This window comes from Perkinsus marinus (assembly GCF_000006405.1).
Source record: "Perkinsus marinus ATCC 50983 genomic scaffold scf_1104296927884, whole genome shotgun sequence".
Classification (NCBI taxonomy): domain Eukaryota; phylum Perkinsozoa; order Perkinsida; family Perkinsidae; genus Perkinsus; species Perkinsus marinus.
Genome location: NW_003217015.1, coordinates 793601 through 807202, shown reverse-complemented (window position 1 = coordinate 807202; position 13602 = coordinate 793601). Strand labels below are relative to the sequence as shown.

General features: G+C 53.1%; 3 protein-coding genes across 3 annotated transcripts; 2 read left to right on the top strand and 1 right to left on the bottom strand.

Moving 5' to 3' along the window:
- Positions 1 to 87: 87 nt before the first annotated feature.
- Pmar_PMAR010280 (bap28, putative) lies at positions 88 to 7457 on the bottom strand (the record flags this gene model as incomplete). Its single annotated transcript, XM_002788692.1, has 32 exons — positions 88 to 283; positions 334 to 414; positions 459 to 557; positions 609 to 801; positions 853 to 977; positions 1027 to 1233; positions 1283 to 1490; positions 1537 to 1662; positions 1817 to 1919; positions 1961 to 2131; positions 2181 to 2366; positions 2415 to 2500; positions 2550 to 2676; positions 2815 to 2968; positions 3033 to 3122; positions 3294 to 3386; positions 3435 to 3553; positions 3608 to 3885; positions 3933 to 4081; positions 4129 to 4469; positions 4516 to 5338; positions 5370 to 5771; positions 5817 to 6017; positions 6066 to 6176; positions 6227 to 6303; positions 6390 to 6540; positions 6586 to 6683; positions 6730 to 6863; positions 6917 to 6975; positions 7020 to 7226; positions 7270 to 7335; positions 7380 to 7457. 32 exons carry the CDS (start codon positions 7455 to 7457, stop codon positions 203 to 205), a joined length of 5424 nt encoding a protein of 1807 aa, XP_002788738.1. The 3' UTR covers positions 88 to 202.
- A 512-nt stretch (positions 7458 to 7969) lies between these two features.
- On the top strand, positions 7970 to 9301 carry Pmar_PMAR010279 (Abhydrolase domain-containing protein, putative; the record flags this gene model as incomplete). Its single annotated transcript, XM_002788691.1, has 1 exon — positions 7970 to 9301. The coding sequence occupies one exon, from the start codon at positions 7970 to 7972 to the stop codon at positions 9299 to 9301; it is 1332 nt and encodes a 443-aa protein (XP_002788737.1).
- A 578-nt stretch (positions 9302 to 9879) lies between these two features.
- Pmar_PMAR010278 (hypothetical protein) lies at positions 9880 to 12824 on the top strand. The gene is made up of 4 exons (XM_002788690.1): positions 9880 to 11856; positions 11905 to 12260; positions 12309 to 12500; positions 12542 to 12824. The coding sequence occupies exons 1-3, from the start codon at positions 9936 to 9938 to the stop codon at positions 12468 to 12470; spliced, it is 2439 nt and encodes an 812-aa protein (XP_002788736.1). The 5' UTR covers positions 9880 to 9935; the 3' UTR covers positions 12471 to 12500; positions 12542 to 12824.
- The last annotated feature ends 778 nt before the right edge of the window (positions 12825 to 13602 follow it).

Genomic DNA, 13602 nt, shown 5'->3' with positions numbered 1-13602 from the left:
AAGACCTGCACAAATTAGGTAATCCCTCGACCTCCCCTCCCCTCCCCCTCGTGAATTGACTACTGCCAACCAGAAGTACACAGGTCTATCAAGTACGTGTAGTAGTAGTAAACGGAGGAACGTAAACTGACGTTTATAGCTTAGCCATGATGGCGTCACTAATCCTGGTAAACAGTGGCTATTATTGCTACTGGAGTCGATCCTAGGAGTGAAGCTTGTCCAAGAGGCTCTCGCCCGACACAGTCTCCACCTCAGCCAACATAAGTCGGGTCGCTCTCTCAACCTGCCGCAAGACATCTTGGCTGCTGCCCCCTTACTCCTCGATGAGCTCACCTCAGCATCCTCATCTTCCAACAGCTCTCCAGCATATACAGACACCTCCGACATGCCAACCAGCAGCGGCCCACCAACGGCCTGAGACTCAGCCATCACTTTCATGCATAAACAACAACACTCACCTTCCACAGTTCCGTCACACCACGGAGCAGCGCCAATTTCACTTGAGCTGAAGGCTCCATACGACAAGGCCGCAGAAGATCCGCGAGCAAATACTTGACCTAGTACGAATCATGATCCCATTGGCAACCCTTCAAACACGCCTCTATCACCTGATTGTCACTGGCACAGCGCTTCCCAATAGCAATGATGGCCAGGCTGAATGCACTCTGGGCCTCTGCTGTATAAGCGCTCGGCCAGTACTTAGCCGACGAAGAGCAGTTAGCCACGGCATCTATGATAGACTCGAAGGTCTCACCGTCCGAAGACACCTCCGATGTCACATTCGACACCGCTGCTACCAACCTGAGGAGGGAGACGCCCTGGACTAACGTACGCTGCTGAGATCCGCCCTACTTTAGAGCTTCCTGCATAAGATCGAACCACCAGGGTCGACCCTCTTGGGCAGCCTCCTCGCCAGACTTCCTCTTCTTACTACTATTCTTTGAACCACTTGCCTGCTCGTTACACTGCTTGAAGATCTACGCAACAACTTAATCCACAAAACACAGCGGAGCGAAGCACACCCACCTCGAGAATATCTCCAGACATCAACTGAAGTACCGCGACACCGATCTCCTGGCCTCCCCTGTTGCAGAGTTCGGTCGCCAGCGACAGCCAGATGGCCGTTTGAGGAGCCTTCTGTCCTCCCTCCACCAACCACCCGCCGCGCTTCATTGCCTTTCCTAACACCTTGATGACGATTCCCACATCAGCCAAACGCATATGAAGACACGCCTGAAGGGGAGCATAAGAATCCACCCCTACGACCTAGGCAGTAGGGCACCTCGCTTAGAGCCTGCACAGTGAGACCGGCCAACGCTTCCGAGCCCCAGCCAAACTCTGCATCACACCATCGAACTTCGCGTCGGGCTGGGGGCACCACGACATGCGTAGATTGAACAACAGCGACGACGCGGCTGAGGAGCCGAGCTAGAGGGTCAGCAATGGACCCCATCACTCGGACGTCGGTCGCAGTACGAGAGAACAGATAACTGACCAGGGGGACCGTGAGAGGCGATACAAGGGCCGTACACTCACCCCAGCAACGACATAAGCTTCTGTAAGCGAAATATGTCCTTATCACTCGGGACTGAATGCTTGGGTCCACACGCCTCAAGAATAATCGACTTCACCGACTCCATCATACTCGCGACGGGTTGGGACCTAAACATATACAACCCAATCAGGAATAGGCATATCCCCAATATTAAACATCGGCAGCATCTCACAGTAAACTAACGACCTACGGACACCCACAAGAGAAAATGCAGCAATCCCAGAAAGTAATATCCAACAGCAATAGCCCTGACAGCCCTACCTCGCCAAACGCTGCGCTGTCATCTGTAGCAGGTGAGAGAGGTCCTTGCTGGCTTCACTGAGGGCCCCACCAATTCGCGCCAACTCCCACTCCGGCGATACACCTACCAACAGACATACCCTCCAGCGCTCTACAGCATCTCACATAGTCTGAAAACCGCCTTAGTCTCGGGGCCGAAGTACTGTCCACAGGCTCCAGTGATCTCAAAGAGGCACTGGGCGGTCGGCTGCAGCACAGTAGAGTCCTTCTCTCCAGCAGACAAAACGGCAATCAAGGACGGCAGAAGTAGACTCAAATACGAGAGGGACGATGCACCTAGCAGGCGAACGTAATATCTTCTCGGATGATGCATGCGAGCATATACCCATTCGCTTGACAAGAATCGTCGTTGCTTTGCATAGCTGAGCATTTCCGAGAGGCATCACTCCAGAAGCCAAGGGTTCACTGCTGCCAACCAACTTCGTCACTCGATCCTTCAACGTCGCAAGACTCAGAGCACTACACAGACCCCTCAAGACCGACCACAGAGAGTTGCTCATCACAGCTTCATCTAAAACACAGCCTCAACCCAGACGGTACTATTAAGTCGACCCACTACCCTCCCGGCTGGCCCTCTCGATAACAGCGTCAATACACTCCTCCTGGACCGATGCAGGGATGGACAGATACTGTTGCTGCCAGGACCTGAGATGAAGCTCAGATATTTCCCTGCCACCCTAGACAAGAGTACTACCCAGTAGCACCCTCCTCAATAGCATCAGCTATCTGTGTGAACAACGCTGACTGCTTCGAAGGGTTCTTCAACAGTGCTATCAATGTCGCTATGATGCGATCAGCCTCTAACGCCTTGAGAAGAGCACCTGAATGCCATACTGTGTTCGACAGAAACCTTCCCTGAGATCATCAACCGCAAAATCTCTTTCAGCTGAGCATCTCTCGAACGTGAGGAAGTATTCCACATTAGTGCCACTTCTACATTATCCCAAATAGACACTCACCAGCAGCTTGCGTAGCTACAGAGCGGCTCTTAGCAGCCTTCTTGCTCTTAGCGTCCCCTGTAACGTTGTGCAAGGCCAACAGCAGGGACGCGTATTGTTCTGGCGTTCCCTCTGGCACTCCCAAGTTGGTCAACGTCAACACTACGCCCGAGACCTGACGACGACAATAAGCCTCATCTACCTGAGCCCTAGTGTGTGCCTCCTCTTCTCCTTATTACCACTCTAATAGATACTGTACGGTATTGGACAGCAGCAGTGCTAACAAAGGTGACCTCGCCCTTGAATAGGGCCCGTGCCGTCTCAAGAGCCTGAGCATGAATACCCGATAGGCGAGCACCAGCGCGGAGTTCATATCTGGTTTCCTCAGCGAAACTCACAAGCTCCACCACTACACTGTCGAAATTCACACACTATTTAGGTAGGAGCGTACGAAAAGCAACATCTTCTCTGAATTTTCATATTGTCGACCACCAACCTACGTGAACCATAGCTGCTATATTCAATGGAAGAACTTCACCACTGATCCAAGTCTGAACATCATCACGTGGGGCGTCAGCCGCCAACAGCAGCACCTAAGAGGACCATGGCACACAGGAGAGTCGTATTAATACTACTACTACCAAAGCCGCACCATTAGCGTCGAGGCTCCTAGCAATCTCACAGATGACCGTGTAAGGCAGGCGGGCCGACTCCTGTGGCGCCGAGACCAAGGCGTCCAGCACCTCAGCAGCCGAGCTACCTACAACAGCCAACCAACCATGTCGAGTGAGCTCTCGCAAAACCACAGCAATACCTTCCTCAGAAACCATCGACTTAACGATTGTCTTCAACTGTTCTGTTTGAGGAGTCTCCAGAGGGGTCTTGATCTGGCCAAGGGCTTCCCTCAGTAAATCTATGCTATTGATTGCTCCACAGAGACGCAGGGCAGCCGAGAGCTGCTGTTTATCAGCTGCAGCTCGCAAGACCACCGGCTTCACAAGCGCCAAATCGGCCTTCTGGCACACGTTGCCGAGGATCGATAAGCAGACAAGGTCTAGGGCCGCTTCACGTGGTTCTTGGCCGGACAACACTCTGTGGAAGAAAGGTCTCATCCGTGACGGCTCACGAAATTTACTTACTTGCATAACGGTTTGACTACAGCCTTCCGAGCGACCTCTCTGTCAGCAAGCTTGAGGTCTGTGGTCTGCTGGAACAGGGCCTCACCAGCGAGGACCGCATTCACCGCCTCCTCACCCGATATCAACGGTAGCAGCGTCGTTGCCAAAACCTGATTACAGTACTAAACACCTCACCACTAGCTGATAAAACCGCTACCCTCATTGATATCCCATCAGCACGGGCCAAGAAGCGAACGGCTCCTGGGCCAGGGAGTGTAGCGCACGCCCGCGACACCAGCTTCTCCAACTGCTTGGGCTTAAGTCGAGAACCGGCATTAGGCATCACACCAAGCAAGTCGTCCGAGATATCCGCTCCAGTACCGCCCACAACGATGTCAGCGAACTTCCCAACGACCTTATCGTCTTCACACTTCTCCAAAGCTTCACCCAAGGCAACCACAGCAGCACCAGTAGCAGTAGGGACTGCACCGTTGACAAGGAGAGACCGCGAATCGACCATACGCAGGAGACCCATACATTCCTTCTGCAGGTCTTCACCTACAAGAAAAATCAATCCGTCATAGAGCACACATTATTTGCTTACCAACTGCTCCAGAGACCTCAACAATCCACCTTATAAGTCCCCCATTGGCAGCAATGATCTCCCTCACGACTGCCGTAGAGCCAACAGCATCAGCCTCTCGCTCATTCAATGCCTTCCTCAATGCAGTGTAAGCCTTCCCTTCTATGGTCTTCTCCATGCCTCTATTCACCAACAGCCAAGAGTCCTTAGCCGCAGCCACCGGGACCTTCGTCCTCGACACTATCACCGACACCGCAGAAGACCTCATGTGCTTGCTAGAGGCATCAGAACCCAGTATAAGAAGACACGCGAGGAAGAGCGCGTTGTCATTAGCCTTAGCTCCCGCCAGCTCAGTGTACATTCGAAGGGCCTTGAAGCTATGCTGCCCCACTGCCAAGGCCAACAACACTGGCCGCTTGGTAGCGACCGTCACAGCATTCTTGACCATCTCCTTGCACGACGGGTTGTTAATCATGAGCCCTATGAGCTTCCCAATGTCCTCCTCTGCTGTTGTCAGAGATATCAACTTAGCATAGACACGAGCATCAACAGACCTATCGAGGCCAAGGCTCTCAATGATCTCCACAACTTCGTGTGCATCTGGGGCTCCATTACCCCCCATCACAGACGCCTGGATCAACGCAGCAGCACCCGCTGGCCCTCCAGGATAGGTCTCAGTAGCAGACGGCATGCCATGACCAGGCAGATCGTCGCCCTTCATGACCCTAACAGCGGTCACAGAAGGGATGGCCTCGCCACTCAGTAGAGACAGTACTGCCTCGACTTCCTCCACGATACGCTCGTCAACGGCGACAACCTGAGTCGCGGTGAGGTAACTACCGACCTAAGACCGCACGCCGCGACAATGCTACTACCTCTTCCCAGTACTGCTTGGGCGTGATGCGCTCCCTCGGGGGCATCAGCATCTTCAACATCCCCACAAGAGCCACATTCTTGGCCTCAGCCGAGACGGCCTTCCAAACCCAACCAGAATTGAGGATCTTCATCCTGATAACATGTGAAGGCTCAACCCCGAGGCGCTCCACCAGCAGCCCAGCCACGGCCTTCGCCTCCCCTCCCGTCGTATTGTCACGATCGACCAATTGGGAGATCGCCTCCTCCCGAGCAGATGCTGATGTCGTGGACAAATGACGAAGCAGTTGAGCATCCAAGACATGCCCGCCCGGCAAGAGTGACTCCACTTCTTTCACACACTTATGCTTCAGAGCACAGCGACTCACAGCAACAGGGAAAGTGTCATACAGCTGGGGTAGTATCTGTCAACCAACCATAAGGTGACTCTAGAGGTGTTTTCGACTTACCTCCTCGACGTGGGATTCCTTAGGGCCGTTAGCAATGATGGCCACAGCCGAGTCGCATACACTCAGAGCAGCCACGGTAGAAGCACGCAGGAGCCAACCAGAGGACACCACAGCTGACAAGATTGAGGATGCACCATAAGGAAGTATCAATCCACTCAACACGAGGGTCCAGCCCCTGGACTTGCCAATGGCCTCCAACACCTGAAGTGCGGCTTATCGCTCTATGAGGGTCCACAAAGAGAGGACTACCTGATCTGAGTGAGTGTCGAAACGAGCGTTGAGCTCCCTAGCAACCTTGATCCAGAAATTACCCTCTCTTTGGGAGAACCTCAAGCCAAGGGCTAGAATGTCAACAACTTCCTGACACGACGTATGTCGCCCATACTGCTACCCACGATACGATGACCTACCGCAAACGCTGGGAGAAGGGCATGCTTCACGGCCCTAGCAAGTACACTGCACAGATCAGCATCTGTGAAGCTGGAGCCTGAATATGGCAACGGGTTTACTTCGTCCAAGCAATGCCATCGACAGGATGCACTTGGCGGCTACGGGTTGAAATCCCAATCTTACTAACGATGAGTGGTATCAGCATGGTCACTGCAAATGAGAAGGCTTGACGGTCAGTAGAGCCCTTCTTGAGAGCAGCTGTGATCAAGGGGAAGAGAGCCGGCGCTAGGTCGAATGTGAACTTATGTGATTCCGAAAGGGCCTCCAAGAACACCTACACCAACTCCAATAGACGCTCGTACTAGTATAATATTCTCACCATGTTAATGGTAGTCAGCAATGGACGGTTGACGATCCCACGTTTCAACGTTTTACGAGTGTAGTCACATAGAGTGCGCCACAGTGACGAGGATGTCCCTATGTGCATAACAGGTCATCGAGTACCAACCACAGGTCCCCTTACTCGCCATATGAACTAAGTGCTGCCTCTTGAGAGGCTCTCCGGTTTTGCGGACTTTATCAAGGAAGATCCACTGCGAGTCGTCACCCCACTTGACGATCTTAGTGAGGCGAGCAAACACAGGACTATCATGGAATCTAAAGACAACCAACGCGCTTCAACCATCGGGGCCAACGGGGAGGGGACGTACGGGATCCCGGCCAGCAGTAGAGCCTCCATATTGTACGTTTGGACCTCATAGCGACTGACCTAAGAGTAATGATTTGAATAGGTAATATTCCAATGCGACGTACAAGCAGCTCGAGACAAGTCTGGCCCTGCTCGGTGAGGAGATGCTTGGACAAGTGCATAAGCAGCCTTTCTATCGTATTGTTGAGGTCATCATTCTCCTCAGTAGTGAGGAAGTCTCTGCCTTTGTAGCCCTCCTTCTCCACCTCAAATAGAGCGGCGAACTGCTCTAAGGTGGGGTCCTGGGCTACTAGGTCTTGGAAGCACGACAACTGATCAGCCAGAATCCAATGACTTCAACTTCGTCCTTCCTACCGCAGCCTCGGCAATGGCTTGTGGCTCGACCGTCCTCGCATCGCGCCAGTCGTAGAGGAAGGACACCTGGGGGGCACTTATCGGTGAGCGGGGGGGGGCAGTAGGGCTACCTTCCCATGCTTGGGTTGCTGAGCTATGTTATGCTTCGCCTTGAAGACTTGAAGTTGGCGAAGGAGCTCCGCGGACATTGCGGCAAGTGTTACGCAATCCTAAGAGGGCCCTATTATCGGTATTGAGCACTCAACGCGAGGACCAGTTAGGCTCTAGAAACTGCGGAGTAATGAGATAATGAGAAAGATGAAGGTTTACATGGGAAGCGGCAAGGACAGGGAACCGATAGAACAAAATGAGGGCCGCTGCCGCCTCTAGTATTTCTACTATAGTTGACACCAGAGCGCGTTGGATCTGTTCCGAAGCTGGGCTTAATGGGGTGTAAGTTTTGTCAGGTGACCACGTTCGATTATTCAGAAATATGAAATGCTTCGCTCCGCTGCGCTATCAGAGTCGCAGCGCAGGTACGATTATCTCAATAGACAGTTTACTGCATTTTAGGCGAACGACATTACCATTCCCTGAGGTCCCACTCGTCATCGTCTCTAGTCAGCGAAGGCGGGCGCTCAAGGCAGGGCTGTCCTGAACCTCCCTCTGAGCCGTGGCTTCCGAATAAAACCCCGTAAGCAGAGTTATTCCACTGTAGGCGATGTTATTCTACTTTTCACTGGCGATCCCATTCTTCGGGGTTTTCGCCTTCATCACCTATGCCGCCCTCCTTCTCGCCTTCTACGCCCTGACCTACTACAAGCCCTTACCCGACACCTGCGTCGACTGTCTCCAATGTGGCAACTATATGCTTCAGGCCGGCCTCTTGAAATGGCTATGGAACTGCTTCCTCCTCTTCGTCATTCTTGGAGTGTCTTGGTACGTCTGGACCGGGCATTCCACGCCTAGGCTACAGTTCTCGGAAGGGATAGCGTGGATCGTCAGAAGATGCCATACACTGAGGAAGGGCTTTTGGCCGACCTTTGGGGCCTTCGACGGCCACAGTCAGTCGACCATGTTTGCATTCTGGCCCGGAATGTCCCTGGCGCTGAGGAGGGACACGGTGGAGTTCGAAAGAGAGGATTTGACCCTAGAGGACGGCGGCACTATCGCGCTAGATTGGTCAGTGGAGTCTGAGGACGTCCCTGAAGATGCGCCCATCCTAATCCTCCTACCTGGAGTAGTAGGTGAGTCTCACAACCCCTATATGAAGTCTCTGATCCACTATTGTCGTTGTCGTCGGAAGTGGCGATTTGTATGTAAGAATTGGCGCGGCTTTGGTGACTCGGAACTCACAGACGAGAAGCAAGTCCCCGAAGCATGGGACGCACGCAGCGTAAATGATCTGTATCAATGTATTCAGCATATCCATAAAAGATATCCTCAAGCCAAGGTGCTTGGTTGTGGCTTCTCTCTAGGAGCTAGTACTATGTCGTCTCTTGTGGGCTACTACAAGGAGGAGCTCAAGGGTATCGTCGCAGGGGTGGTGTGCATCTCTGGGCCGTGCTCCTACGAGACTGCCCTCAACCGTATGTACCATCTCAAGCCTCTACCCTATGATTGGATCAACATGAGTGTCCTGTGGAAGAACATGAAAAAGTATGTGGAAAGTCCCGAGTCGAGGTGGCGAGACACCTTGGGTGACAAGCAGTTGATGTTGATTGACGAGGTTATGTCTCAGCGGCAAAGTGCCAAGGAATTTTATAACATGTTATTGCCGGCCAACGCTTGGGTTTGGCACAACCTTGTGACGATCAAATTCCTCGGGTATAAAACAGTAGAGGAGTACGCCCGTGAGATGAGCCTTTACGGGCTGAAGGCGCTCTCGATGATAGAGACGCCGACACTACTACTGTATGCTGATGATGATCCAGTAGTACCGCCTTACTCGACATGGGAATATGAGGCTGAAGCCAAGGACAGTGCAGGCTGTGTTGTGGCTAGATGCCCTCGGGGTGGCCATTGTGGCTTCTTTAGTGGTAGTAAAGGTTAGAACTAATGCCTATGTGTGTAAGCTTCGGTCTCTTGACAGGTCCTCTTTGCCGTAGTTGGAAGAACCGTGTGACATTCGAGTTCTTGGCCAATGCACTTGATGGTCCATACTCGTCGTCAAAGGCAGTCGACGAGTCGTCGGTGAGTAGTTCCACGAAGCCCTCCGAGGAGTCCGCCGAGTAGGCCTTGATAGCAGCCCTCAAGTATACTCGAAATGTTCGGTAAAGCCATAGATGGATTCAACTGGAATATGTTAGATTTGTGATCGTTACTCTGCATACTTCTCTTACCGTGGCTTCGCGTTTTCTTCAATATTAGGAGGCTGCTGGGTTCAGTCAGAGTATACCAACTTCGGGGTGGGGTAGTTGTCGGAAGTGTAGAAGGTGTGGTATAGTCGCGTCCACGGGTTAGGCATCGTCGTCAGCTCAGTGATATAGAAACTTAGAAATGCACGCATGTGTCAGGGGTTCTTTGGTTACTACCCAATCAACCACTACAAGAGGCATCTCATGGTCGTACGCACAAGCTCGTTCACCGACTCCAACATCACCATGCACCGAGGCTCCACTTCTCGTCTTCGTACTGTCCCCTCAAGAAGACTCTCTTCGGTCAGCAACGATGTCTCTACTGTCTTCATGACTGATAGCAAGCATTGTAGTGCCCTGGAGGACAGCTCTAGGGTCGACGTGGTGGCTGGTGACACTGGTGGGCCTGGTGGTGACACTCAAGGGACAATCTACCAGAAGACACCTGTGAGAGCCGAGAAGCTATTGAATATCATGTTGCAACAGTTGAGCTGCGCGGAGCACGTGGCCTTCAACCTCTTGGACGGAGTGCGCTGTGACGCCACCCATGTGTCCTTCTTCTGTCGGGAGTACTTCAATACAGCTGCCCTCGATGCTGGCCTCACTATGGCCAAGTACTCCTCCTCTGTGGCTTCGGTCGAGGGTCGCCTCAAGAGGCAAATTAAGATGGCTATGGTCCTCGAGATGTGTGCCGTGGCCGTGTGTGCTGGTGTATGTGCGGTCACAGCGCAGACCAGTGACTGGGCCCAACTAGTCCCGCTGGTGGTGAAGGCTCGTCTACGAGCCCTACTCCAGCACGTCCATGAGAACGTCCTTCTCCTCATCGACTACGTATGTCAGAAAGCAGTAGAGTTCCCCGGCGACTTGGAGACGAACCCGTACAGTATAGTCAACTTTGACCTCAACATCCTCTACCTTGCCAAGCGTTACAGGGCAATGGGAAAGGCGGGCCATTCCAACGCTCTCTCGCAGAACAACAGCGAGGCTGAGAACCTCCTTAGACAGGTGTGCCGAACTCTGTCTGGCGCACCCACCACTCGAGGGCGTCGGCCAAGCTCAGCTATGAACTCCTTGGGGGGCCAGGTCGCCGCTCTGGTCACAGAGGTCCTCGATATGGCCCATAAGAACTCCCTCAGCAACATTCGAAGTAAGTTTCTCCAAAGCTTGAGGTTCCGTCCGGTAGAAGGCCCGGTGTACGAGAGATATGAGAAGGTGCCAACGGCTTCTGACAGCCGAGCTTCTGTCGCGGCGGCCATCACGGCTTACTTCGAGCCTTTGCCCCCGATGCTACCCCATCTCATTAGGATGAGACCCTTACTGCCCCCACAGCATTGTGGTGTGTCGGGATATACAGCTGTCATTGACCTTGACGAGACCTTGGTTCACTACTCGGAGGTGGAGGGCGGCAGTGGTGGCCGCTTTGAGATGAGACCGGGGTGTGTCGAGTTCCTGTCAGGCCTGAACGCTTTGGGTTATGAAATTGTGGTATTCACAGCCGCGACACAGGACTATGCCGATTGGGTGGTGGACCAGCTGGAGACCCTGCGAGGTGTGGTCGTGCACCACCGACTCTATCGTCAGCATGCCCTCCCTTGGGGGCCTATCTTCATCAAGGATTTGGCTAGGCTTGGTCGGAAGCTGGACAGAAGCATAATACTCGATAACGTGAAGGAGAACTTCATGTTGCAACCTGAGAATGGCATATTTATATACCCGTGGTATAGCGAGCGAGACGATACGGCACTTTACGACCTATTGCCACTTTTCCAAGAGCTCATAGTCACCAGAGTGTCAGTGCCTTCCCTCCTCCACAAGTACAGCGAGGAGATACCCTCCTGGGCGGGCTTCGATGGCGTGGAAATGGAGGAGTGTGGTGTGGCCAACCAACTGGCCTTAGCTGCTGCGACCATCCCTGAGGACGGTGGAGTGCTTGATCCCAGCAATAAGATCACTGGAGCCTTCCAAGCCCCTCCACCACCGGTGGCGACCTCTCACTCGGCAGCTGTGGCCTACCAGCAACCCAGGACTCTGTCGGACTCGCAGAGGTTCCCTGGCACGCCGATGCGGGTATATGATACTACTCGAACGGACAAGTCAGTTGTCGATACTGCACCTCGCCATGAGGAAGCTGAAGGGAGGCATCGTGTGGTGGTGACGAGGTCTCAGCCGTCACCGCCGAATCGTAGTACTGTAGTACAGGGCGCCTCGATGACCGGACCCTACACTGGAAGATACGTTTATGGCGGTCCAGGTGAAGCTGATAGCCATAGGGAATTCAGCCCATCGTCTTTCCTGTCAGTTACAGCGACCCCCTCGATGGCAGCAACTACTACCACATCGCATCACGCCTCGAGCCAACGTGCTATATATATGGGCTCGCCGGTCATACCGCCGACACCAGCAGTGGCCCATCGACAGATTTTCCAACTTGGCCTACCTCCGTTGACACCGAGCCTTTTCTCTGCTCCGTATCAACCACAGCAATCCGTGACGGTATCGCAGCCCTTCACGGTGAGGGTCCAGCCGGCGACCAGAGCGATAGGGGCTATGCCGGCTAGTCCAGTGATGGGCACTCGGATGATCATGAGTGCTACCAATAGAGCGGCCCAGCAGCAACGCAGCCACGCAGTCTCTCATCAGACCAACCCAAGGCCGGTGGGTAGCCGTCGCAAGTTAGCGATGGCAGAGTGCACCACTTGTCAGGTTGTGTCTTGGCCGATGGCAGCAGGCCCTTCGGTTCCTCCATCACCCTTGGTGGGCAGCAGAATCATCACTAATCCTGGTTTGCTATCGTCCGTATGGTTACATCACCCACAGCCGCAACAGATGACGACGGCTCATCCTTCGACGATTATCCGCCTCTGAGACAAGTTGCTTGCGAATGTCTTCACAGAGGTGAGTGCTTGTCTGCTGATGATGATGATAGTTTTTGTTAGATTATTATCAGTCTAGATAGCCACTACGTGGTCGTAGTAGCCGATTAGAGTATGAAGGATAGTATGACAAGTTGAGGGTGTTCACAAGGCTTAGTATCTCGTCGTATAGTAGCACTACTGCCAAGCAGTACACTATCATCAGTATCCTTTTGTCTTAGCTGCTGCTGCTACCTCACAATTGTAACCATCATTATTTCAAAGTGCATGCATCATTCTATGCTAATATGGCCTCATAGTAGGCTGAAGTGGCGAAGGAGTGGTATGGTAACCGTACGCAAGCCTATTAGCATGGAACATGTCTAACCCATCCCTGACCGTTGTGGTGTTGTAGTAGTATGCTGTTAATGCTGGTAGGTGTCTCGCGTTTCTACTCGACGCATCATAGGGCCTCCCATAGTTATTGGAATAATTCCTATTGCACTGTTTCCCTTACGGTGCACTGTAAGACCTGCGACAAGGCGGTGGGCTGAACCAAGGTTGCTGTAGCCTCGAGGGTTTATGGTATCTCTCTCATCAAGCTAGTGGAGGGCGATGATGGTTCTATCCCTACATTGCTAACCACTTCTGAGCCCGTCATCTGTATACCTGCTGTTCGCCGAGCCATTGGTACCAACTACCTTGTGGCGAGCGCTGACCAAACTTTTCCACTGGGCATGCATAGAGTTGGTGGGGCCGACCGGGTCGAGGCCGCCCTCTGCCATATATGTTCACTACCGTCCTCGGCCTGCCTTACTGTGGGGATCGCGAGCAAGGATCTTTAATGCAGTCGAGCAAGGGAAGACTGCTGTTGCCGCTGCTATTCATACGGCCCTTAGTGCCCTCCTGGGTGTTCTGATTTTCATCATTATTCGCTAGGCCAACACACTCTGTGGTGAGGCTGTTGGTGTTGACTAGGTCAACTGCCCCGGCTGAGGCCCTCTAGGTCCGATCGCCTTTGCATATTGCCATCAGAGAGAGGAATGCTGATTTCTTTGTTGTCGTGGACCAATGGATTGGGACTGACTTCCCCCCTATGTGTGGTGTCGGCCAACTGTTCGGGAACTCAGGTTTTGATATGGCGA